Source organism: Musa acuminata, chromosome BXJ1-9 (genome assembly GCF_036884655.1).
Source record: "Musa acuminata AAA Group cultivar baxijiao chromosome BXJ1-9, Cavendish_Baxijiao_AAA, whole genome shotgun sequence".
Taxonomy (NCBI): Eukaryota; Viridiplantae; Streptophyta; class Magnoliopsida; order Zingiberales; family Musaceae; genus Musa; species Musa acuminata.
The window spans coordinates 7,972,380-7,983,382 of NC_088335.1; the positions used below are offsets into that span (position 1 = coordinate 7,972,380).

At 37.6% G+C, this 11,003-nt stretch overlaps 2 protein-coding genes across 2 annotated transcripts; one reads left to right on the forward strand and one right to left on the reverse strand.

The window, feature by feature from the left end:
* Nucleotides 1-2,045: 2,045 nt before the first annotated feature.
* Nucleotides 2,046-6,126, reverse strand: LOC135592941 (uncharacterized). The gene is made up of 3 exons (XM_065082696.1): nt 6,025-6,126; nt 3,632-4,626; nt 2,046-3,241 (listed from the first exon to the last, which is right to left on the reverse strand). The coding sequence occupies exons 2-3, from the start codon at nt 4,571-4,573 to the stop codon at nt 2,441-2,443; spliced, it is 1,743 nt and encodes a 580-aa protein (XP_064938768.1). The 5' UTR covers nt 4,574-4,626; nt 6,025-6,126; the 3' UTR covers nt 2,046-2,440.
* A 2,749-nt stretch (nt 6,127-8,875) lies between these two features.
* LOC135594252 (NDR1/HIN1-like protein 13) lies at nt 8,876-9,730 on the forward strand. The gene has a single exon (XM_065084652.1). The coding sequence runs from the start codon at nt 8,880-8,882 to the stop codon at nt 9,540-9,542; it is 663 nt and encodes a 220-aa protein (XP_064940724.1). The 5' UTR covers nt 8,876-8,879; the 3' UTR covers nt 9,543-9,730.
* The last annotated feature ends 1,273 nt before the right edge of the window (nt 9,731-11,003 follow it).

An 11,003-nucleotide genomic window follows, 5' to 3' on the forward strand; every position in this document is an offset into this window, starting at 1 on the left:
ATAATTAAATAGAATTATATAATGTATGCTATAGGTCTAATGGACCTCATATTTTCTATCCATATATGTCAACTCTCACAAATAAAAACGAATCCAACTTATTCTTATCTATAATATATTTTATATAATTAAATAAAATTCTATAATTTAATAATCAATTTATATAGACTTGCAAATTAAATTAAATTATGTATACTATATGTCGAATGAGCCTCATTTTTTCTAGCCATATATGTTGACTCCTGTAAAAAAAGAACGAAACCAATTCAATCATATCTATAATTTATCTTATCTAATTAAATAAAATCATATAATCTAATAATCGATGATTCAAATTAAATTATGTATACTATAAGTCAAATGAGCATTAATTTTCCTAGCTATGCGACTCTCACAAATAACAATGAAGCTAATTCAATCATATATATATAATATATTTTATTAGATTAAATAAAATTATATAATTTAATAATTAGTATATATAGATTTATTGGTCAAATCAAATTATGTATGTTATAGGTAGAAGCCTCATTTTTTTCTTTTTATGTGACCTTAATTTATTAAACTCACCATATAAACCATATGAACATCATATGTTCTAACATAATGTGAGAATTAAAATCATATAATGATATATTAATATTAGAATTATGTGGCTTTCAATATCATTTAGAATATCTTTTATCTCATCTATAAATATACTATCAATAAATATATTATCATTCCAAAGCTATAAGAATAACTAGATTTATTTTTTTAATCTTTTATCAAAGTCCCAAAATAATTTGTATGCTCCTCATTTTTCCTAGTCGTACGACCGCAAACAAGAACGGATCAACAGTGGACGCGGTCCAAAACAGCAACTTCTCCGACCGCAACATTAACCAACGCTGACGGATTCAAAGCAAGATAGCAGGAATATAATATGCACTAACCAATCCAACAGCTTTATCCATCACTCATTGTTTCTCTCAATCTCTATCTCCCATCTATTACTAAATCAATCAGAGACCATACATCACACCTTTTTTCACCTTTAAACCTGTTTTGACTCGGTGTTCGCAATGGACGTGAGGAGTTAATGGCTGCAGCAACACAAATTCAACAATCTTTCTTCAATTTTTAGATGGCTACTTTACTAGCCATTAAGTATTAACACAAATCCAACATCAGTGGGTCACTTCAATGATCAAGATGGGAAAGATTGTGGTCCTCACAGGCAATGCAGGGGAGATCATAAGCAACTGTGATTTGGTTAACTAATAGGTTCTTGAATGTTTTATTTGTAAGAGGTTGCACATGTTAAGTACAAATCATTGTCCGATTGAGCATATCAATGCCAACTCGTAATTCATTATATTTATATGAAATAAAACAAAGGGTTTAGTCAAGTAAATTAGTTGATCTCACTACATCATTCCTTATAATCCTTCTTCCTTTTTCAAGATGCCGAATTCCAATCCTTTTTCAAGATGCCGAAACAAAACATCCATAATGATTCTTTAATCAGTATCAATTTACATTTTAGGTATGCCATGTTACCACCTTGTAGTCTGCATCACATAAAAAACTGGATCTGGCTGGTGTCACCGGAACAGTAGTTGGGCGGCGGATGTGCAATTATTGGATTGCTCCGGGAATGAAGGAAGAGAATTATGTTTATTTCACATGTCAAAATAATGCATCTATTATCTGACAGATCATTGCATCCAACCTAAGGCTGATAAAATTGACATTCCAACTGCTAAATCCAGTCCTAGATTACGAAAATAATAAAATATAATTATGAAAATGGATTAAAACCAGATTTTCATTTTATTAAATGGGTCGTAATATTTCAACATCAATTACATTAGCATAATTCCTAATTGGTCAGTATATAATTTTTTAATCTTAATTGTAAAATGGAAGTTGCTTCATTATTCATATTTAGGAGGATTAGCTAAAATTTTCCATTAGTTTTGAATTCATCTGGTATTTACCAAAGGAAACTCATATAATAACCAACCCTCAGTAAAATTGTCCCACACCCATGAACATCAATGTGCAGACACAATCCACAAGTACGAGATTGCTCGAATGACGCTACATTCACTTCACACGAGTACGTCTTACATCACCACTGACAGACGAACACACTTGCTAAAAGAACGAAAACTGGCTGTACCGCGCACGCACGCAATGCACGCAAGTAACACTCGCACATGCACACGCACACGCACACGCACACGCACACGGGCACATAAACGCGCTGGCACACACAAACTAGCGCTTACAGACACGCACACGGGCAGATGCACGCGCTAGCACACACAAACTCGCGCTTATCGACACACGCCCACACACAAATTAGCGCTTATTGACACACACCCACACACAAACTAGCGCTTATTGACACACACCCACACACAGGAGAATGCTGAATGCATCAGACAATCAACTAAAGTATGCAGCTATGGCCTCTTCCAAGTATGCCTGCATGGGAAAGTAACGCCCACAGATGCGTGATGAACTCCCCACCTCTTGCAAGACCCTCCGCATGAGCTTTTGCATTGTCTGATGGAGCAAGGAACAGGATCATCTCCACCCAAAATTCCGCCATCACCTTCCATCGCATCTCTGGCGTCTCCATGTCTATCAACTGCTTTCCCAGTGTCGCACCCCTACAAACGACAGTCTGAGAAGTGTCACTTAGGTTCATCATACTTCGAAACCTTTGGTCCAAGTTGAATGTCCCGAGTAGCGAGGAAGCTTCCTTTACTGCGTTATCAAAGATCAACTGAGCTACAAAACCGTTGTCCGGTAGAAGATCTGGAACAAAACCTACCAAGTATGCACAATATCGCGATAAGCTGTTAGCAACTACTTGGTTATCCTTCATCTCCATCGAAGTAACCTTTGCGCGCTCCACTCGGGATCCGTGGATCTCACACAGAGAAGTGGCTATATGCCAAACCAATATTACCTGCGCGTGAGTTTCAAGATTGCAGGCCCATGAAAGCTGTGCGATCACTCCATTTCGTTGCAGAGACGAAATTCCGTTGGTCGGCAGGGCGTCATGGTTGAGTTTGAGCCAACGGACGACTGCTTTCTTTACCTCCCTTGGCAGCTTTAATCGCTTGCTTTGCTTTTGGCCAGCTCTGGCCTTCCCAACAATTTCACATGTCTTGTTATATAACTTGTTCTTGGCTGTTGGCTTATAATCACAATGTTCAAGAAGCGAAAACTGACCCAGCTTATTCTGCAAAACCCTGTCGAAAACTTTTAGGTGGCAAAGATACTTTATCAATTCTGTAATCCATGGCTTATCATGCCATGAAGGATGAGCAACGTATCTACAAACGAGAGATACTTTGGCCCACTCCGAGCACATATAGAGGAAGATCTAGAAGAGTTCCAGCAAAGCAATGGCTGCTACAATTATCAAGGTGAAAATTGCATCGAAGCTCTTCTTTCCGATTGTGATAAGGTTGAAGTAAGTGGTAGGGGATAGATAATACTTGATGACTGATACTCCAGACCAACATAGAAATATCAGGAGTGTAGCTGACATGGCTAGCATGAATTTCTCAATAACAAATATCAAAGGATACTTTGTAAAGAAATAATCATGAAGGAAAGCCAGCTCTACCTCGATCACCCTGAAGGCTCTTTCATGAGCATCATCATCGTTGGACAGCAATCCCCGAATTACAAAGTCCCGGGTCTTTTGGAGGCTGCTCTCAGCATGTTGATAGCCAGAAAATCTACGCTGAATTAGCTTGAACAGGGCAAACGAGAGACAAATGTCTTTCAAACGCCCTTCTGGATCTCCGCTCGAGTTCAGCAGACTTCCAGTGCACCGCCAGATTTTGTTGACGGTGATTACCCGATGATCAGTTATTTCTATTCGGAGTAAGTAGTCAGGAGCTTTACAGATACGACCAACACGATCTTCTCCATAAACCAGATAATTGTATCCTCTCATGTTCGTGGGATCGGGTTCATCTTGAGGCGTCAATTCGGGCTCGTATTTCTTGTAGTCTGCTATTAATTTGCTTTTCTTCTGCCCGTTTGTTTTAGTGGCCATTCGAAATGCATCTGTCCGTTGACCTACTCTGGCAGCCGTCAGAATCGAAAGTACAATAACCGGGACTTTGAAGCCGGAGTGGGTGAGGCGGACATATGTGCCCACCAAGCCACAAATAATAAATATGTATATCATATGTTCTACTAAATTCTTTTTCCAATTTTCATTGTCTTCAAGGCCATAAGCTGAAATGGAGATGGCGCTTCCGAGTACCAAAGACAAGCAAATGCCCCATAGCGCAAGCAATCCATTATTGACGCCTGAGGATTGCATTAGTCCAACGGTGTAGACAACCAAGTAGGTGGAGCATGTGTAAGCAACCCAGACGACGCCTTGGATGACAGTGTTGCCGGACCGGCGCCGGAACGAACCGAAGATGATCAGCAGAAACAGAAGGACTGTCCCCAACAGAACCAGGGCTTCGATAAGGATGAGTCTGCCCTTCGGGGAGTTCAAGCCATGAAGCATTGCGGGAAAGGGAGTATGACAATCACCGAACACCATATTTTCTTTGGATTCTCCTAACTTGAGCTATCCAGTTTGGTGGGAGCAACTGTCTGTTATATTGAGGTTAAGCTACAAAGATAACGTGTGGAACACCAAATAATAATAAAAATAATAGCGTACACATAAAACTCGAATAATAATAAATAAATTATGGATATCTTGGAAAAATGATTAATGATGAGGAAACAGAGTTTCTTGTCAGGAAACAGAGTTTCTCCATCTCATTTTTCTGATACAGTGACGATTCCATAAGAACATGCTTAGGTATTTCAACGTTTCCATAAGATTTTTGTTCTTCAAAAAAAAAAAATTGAAGTTTTCACCAAAAGTAAACGAATAGTGAGAACACAATAGTCCCAAAGCCATGTTTGAAATGATAAATCTTGATTTTAGTTTTTGTTCATATTTAAATCTCAACTATGCATCATTGACATAATTTTTTCATCCCTTTTGTGGCGCTAATCTTAGATAAACCTTAGGTGAAGTAATAAAGAAAGAAAACTGAGATCACATTGCATGCAACTTAGAAGCTCATATTGGTACACATAGGTAAATAAGCAAGCTAGGTTCTTCTTCTTTTTTTTTCTTTTTTTTTTATATCTAAACACATCCCGAGAAGAAATAGATAAAGATTAAAATAATAATAAAAACTATGAAAAAATTTAATTACTCTTAATATAGTCACATATCTCAATGATGATAAAGGATCATCGATCTCAAATCGCTACAACTTTATGATTTTATAGTTGTCAAGCATAACCACAACAAATGGATTTTCCTATACTAAGCTACGCAGCATATGTGCTATAACAGTTAATGTAAACAAAAGTTCCTTTTTCCCTTAATCTAAAACAATGAAATCGATCTAAATGAACAATGGAAAGCTTTGTTGTAATAAGCACAAAGCTAATGGAAAAACTTAGTTTTAATAATCTTGTCGTAGCATGAGGAGCAATAGACTACTAATAAGTCCAAGCTTTGTTTTATGCACCAATTAGTGCCGAGGTTAGCTAACATATAAGCTATGTAGAGATTCTATTCCTCCAGCCAATAAAGCACAAAATGAAAAAAACTTTCCAGTATTACAAACTAAAAAATTTTAGTCCATTTTGGATTAGTTCAGTGCTCAGCTTTCCACGAGAGTTCATGCAAGTACATTCCTTTCCTAGCCCGGACTAAAAAGTTGCTAAATATAAAAGACAGTTTTCTATAAATTCATCACTTAAGATGGACGAGATAAATAAAATAAATCATATCATCCTACCTTTGTAAGCAAAGTGCGATAACACAATAAAGATCTAATGTAAAATAAATTTAAGATATTAATTTTGAGATAGATTCTAATATCAATTTTAAGAATAAAAATTATAGTTATGTTATTATATGAAAAGCTTTAATGTTAGAAATCAAAATCAAATAATCATATATTAAAGATTATGGCTGCGTACCTTTAGATTTCATTCGGAACATATTTCTTCTGATGTATAAATACTGGATCGATATATAAGGAATAGGGACTAAGAATGGAGATTGAGAACATATTGTACTATAAATTTTTGTACTTCATCGACAAGAGGTCATCTCCTTTTATAGATGAGACATAAGGGTCTACGATGATGATTAGAAAAAAATTCTCTCATCATCTTCTAAGGAATCTCATCATAAGTTGATTTTCTTTCTATTGGTCACTAATCGTAATTAGAATCCAACTACATATATATTATATCTTATCTAATTAAATAGAGTTATATAATTTAACAATCAGTGCGTATAAATTTGTAAATCAAATCAAATTACGTGTATTATATTTCGAATGAGTGTTATTTTTCTTAGCCATGTGTCGACTCCCGCGAATAAAGCTAACTCAATCATATCTATAATTTATCTTACCTAATTAAATAGAATCATATAATTTAATAATTGATGTATATATATTCGTAAGTTAAATCAAATTACGTATGTTACATCGTAACATACAAATATCTTACAAGTCAAATCGAATGAGTATCATTTTTCGTAGCTATGCATGTCGACTCTCACAAACAACAATGAAGTTAACTCAATTATATCTATAATATATCTTACATGATTAAATATGACCACAAAATTTAACAATCGATACATATAGACTTGTAGGTCAAATCAAATTATGTATGTTGCAGGATGAATGGGCCTCATTTCTCCTATGTATGTCGACCTCGTAAATAAGAATGAAGCCAACTCAATCAAATCATGTATGTGACGGGACGATGGCGCTTCCGAGTACCAAGGACAAGCAAATGCCCCTTAGCGCAGGCAATCCATTCTTGAAGCCAGAGGATTGCATTAGTCCAACGGTGTAGACCACCAAGTAGGTGGAGCACGTGTAAGCAACCCAGACGACGGCTTGGATGAAGCTGTTGCTGGACCGGCGCCGGAACGAACCGAAGATGATCAGCAGAAACAGAAGGACAGTCCCCAACAGAACCAGGACTTCGATAAGGATGAGTTTGCCCTTCGGGGAGTTCAAGCCATGAAGCATTTCGGGAAAGGGAGTATAACAATCATCGAGCACCATGTTTTCTTTGGCTTCTCCTTACTTGAGCTATCTATCCAGTTTGGTGGGAGCAACTGCCTGTTATATTGTGAGGTTAAACTACATCGATAACGTGTGAAACACCAAATAATAATAATAATAGCGTACACATAAACCTCTAATAGCAATAAATAAATTATGGATAGCTTGGAAAAATGATTACAGTGTCGATCAAGAAGTCTTGTACGCGAGACATTTCAACTTCCACAATTTTTTTAATCCCATTTATCTATCTTAAAGCAATCAAACTTTCATGTCTATATACCCTTGCAGTTAAGACATGGTTTTTTGTAGCAAGTCAACTTTCATAAGAAATGACTCTCCCATCAGAAAACCTTTGGAAGTTTCTGGTTTTTTAATGATGAGGAAACAGAGTTTCTTGACAGGATTTTGTAAGAATTACCTGTAGGTGGAATCTTATGACATCATGCCAAAAACCTAACACGTTTGACTTGGGTTATAGGTGATATCTGCGTACTTCCAATATGTGGGCGTGCTATCTCTGATCTTTCCTTCATATAGAATCTTAATCAAGTGCTTGAGGTAGCAGATTCAGATCCTACATATCCATTTCCCTGGACAATTATTGCACAGACTAAGGTGCCTATCTCTGTGAATAGTATCTTCATAAGAAAATTCTCCGGTGGCTTTTCAGCTGTGAAGGCGACTGTTGTTTATCATAAGATCATTCCGCTTAAAACGATAGCGGTGTTCTTTCAAAGTTCATCTCATTTTTCTGATACAGTGACGATTGCATGAGAGCATGCTTAGGTATTTCAATGATTCCATAAGATTTTTGTCCTTAAAAAAAATGAAGATATCACGAAAAGTAAACGAATAGTGATGATACGATAATCCCGTAGCTGAAATGATAAATCCTAAATTTTATTTTCATGCATATTTAAATCTCAATATGTATTGTTGATATGTCCTTTTCATCCCTTTTGTGGTGTTAATCCTCGATAAACCTTACATGAAGAAGAAAGAAAGGAAAATTACATTGTATACAACTTAGAAGCTCCTATTGCGTATACATAGATAAATAAGTAAGCTAGGTTCTTTATTATTATTATTGTTATTATATCTAAACATATCGTCTTAGTGATATGAGAAAAGATAGATAAAAATAAAATAAAAAAATAGAAATTATAAATAAAGATGTAAGCACTCTTAATATAAGTAATTAAAACTATGATTTTATTGTTGTCAAGCATAACCACTGCGCAGCATATGTGCTCTGACAGTTAACATAAAAAAAGTTATTTTTTCCCTTAATCGAAAGCTATGAAATCGATTTAGATGAACAATGGAAAGCTTTGTTGTAATAATCACAAAGCTAATGAAAAATCTTAGTTTTAATAATCATGTCGTAGCACGACGAGAAATAGACTACTAACAGTTATGCACCAATTGGTGCCGAGGTTAGCTGACATATAAGCTCTGTAGAGATTCTGTTCCTCCAACCAATAAAGCACAAAAAGCAAAAACTTTCCAGCGTTACAAACTAAAAATTTTAGTCCATTTTGGATTAGTTCGGTGCTCAGCTTTCCACGATCGTTCATGCAAGTATATTCCTTTCTTCGCCCAGCCAAAAGAGCTTCCAAATAGAAAACACACAGTTTTCTATCAATCACCGTGCCTTGTGAATCCAGCCACCACCTCTGCACCCTCCCTATAAGATCTCAATCACAGCTCGCTCAAATGCATTCACCCAGTTCATCGGTAACCATGCCCTCCATGTATTCGTCACCCGGCCTCCCCACGCAAACCTGGTCCAACCCTCACCGTCGAACCCGATTAAGTGCGCACCGGATTCGTGAAAGCCTGACGAGCCGGTTCGCTAAGTGCCTCTGCTCCATTCTTCTTTCCCTCGTCCTCGTTGCAGGCATCATCGTCTTCATTCTCTGGCTCAGCCTCCGTCCTCATCGACCCCGATTCCATCTCGTCGCGTTCGCTGCCCCCGGTGTCGCCACCCCGGCCGGTCTATCCGGCTCACCCATTTCCTTCAATGTGACGGACCGGAACGCAAACGCGAAAATTGGCATTTATTACGATGCCATGTTCGGTTCGGTCTACTACAAGGACCGGGTGGTCGGGTCCGGGCCGGTCATGTTCCCCTTCTTTCAGCCTCCGAAGAACACCACGCTGATAACTGGGCAGCTGAGTGGGTCGGCGATCGAGGCTGGGGGCACGTTATCGTCGCAATTGTCGGCAGAAGCGGCGGCCGGCCGCGCCGAGCTGCGGCTCGAGCTCAACTCGACCATCCGGTTCAAGGTGAAGACATGGGACACCCACCACCATCATTTGCATGTGGAGTGCGACCTGGTCGTGGGCTCGGATGGAAGTATACTGCCGGAGTCCAAGAACATCAAGTGCCCCATCTATTTCTAAGATCTGTAGCATTAAACCTTTATCAGGAATCATCTGTTGAGTTTGTGCGTATGCATCCTCTTACATCTATCTTTTTCTACTATGTTGTAGATTAAGTTCATACTACATGAGATTAGAATTATGCCACTACTAACGGAAGCAGCAAAAAAGTTATCGTGAATATAAAGTTGCCGGGTTTTATTCTTCAATGGGCTCAACCCAACTCCAATCCGACGCTCCAAACCCCAATCTTGTCGAGGGAATGCGTTTCCTCTGCTCGGCGGAGATGTTTTATTATCACTACAAGCAAAGAAAGAGGATATGCTCTTAGCGTGAAACATCGTTTAACGTCATGTGAAAAAGGTTATACGGAAGAGAGAGAGAGAGAGAGAGAGAGAGAGAGAGAGAGAGTTAAATAGGCAGAGGGATGGTTTTTCTTCGATAGGTTTGCTTGCCCAGAAAGCAAGCAAGGTCTTAAGATGCACTCGTAGCACACAAAGTACGGTGCTTGATTGTCTCCATCAAATCGGACAAGTAATGGCAGTTGGGATCATGCACGCTATTAAATTTCAAATAAGAAGAGAGAAAAAGTTCCAGTTTGATAGAGAATTGTTCCCACTTGGTGGCATGCGATTAGATGAGATCGATAAGAAGAAAGGTGAGGATCATCTAGATGACTGAGACATCCGACGTGTCATGCTTTGCAGTTATTGATCGGATATAGGCGACAGCTTCTGATGTGTGTAATCGGTGCATATAGAGTTGAAGTCAAATCAAATTATGTATGCTACAGTTTCAAACAGGCCTCATTTTTCCTATAAGTCAAATCAAATTATGCAATGTAAGTCCCACAAACCAGAACGAAGCCAAGTCAACAGTCGCCGCAACAACCTACGGTCCGAAACGGCAACTTCTCCAACCAGACATTTTAACCAACGCTGACGGTAGAAAGACAACTAGCAGAAATATATAATATGCACTAATCAGTCTCAACGGTTTTATTCATCACTCTTTTCTTCTCAGTCTCTATCTCCCATCTATCGGTGAATCAGAGACCATACATCAAATGCCATTTCTTTAACTTAGAACTTTCGAAAGAAATAATATTATGAAACTCTCCTTTAGTGTGAGTTCCACACGTAGTTTTATCCACAAGTTTGGAAGCTATGTTCCATTATCCATATTTGAACATTTCATATGATGTTTATATTTCCATAAATATCCTCTAAGAGAGTCAAACTTCTCTCTTTTTTTTTTCTTTTTTTTTACTTGCTCCCAATTACAGTGCTCTCATTTTATTTTCATTAAAATTAATTCATATTTTTCCACAAGAGTGTCTTCGATTACATATTATTCGATCTGCAAATTTATTATGTTTAAATTAAAATGATAAATAATAAGAGAGAAGAAGAATGAGTTACTAATAACTAAAAAATATTTATTGCCATTATTCCTTTTTTTTCTAGTCTAAATATGGGAGAT

Coding starts and splice junctions, on each gene's coding strand:
- LOC135592941 (XM_065082696.1), bottom strand. CDS start 4,573: ATGGTGTTCGGTGATTGTCATACTCCCTTTCCCGCAATGCTTCATGGC. Junction 3,242..3,631: donor GAGCCTTCAGGGTGATCGAG/GTAGAGCTGGCT, acceptor AGGGTTTTGCAG/AATAAGCTGGGTCAGTTTTC.
- LOC135594252 (XM_065084652.1), top strand. CDS start 8,880: ATGCCCTCCATGTATTCGTCACCCGGCCTCCCCACGCAAACCTGGTCC.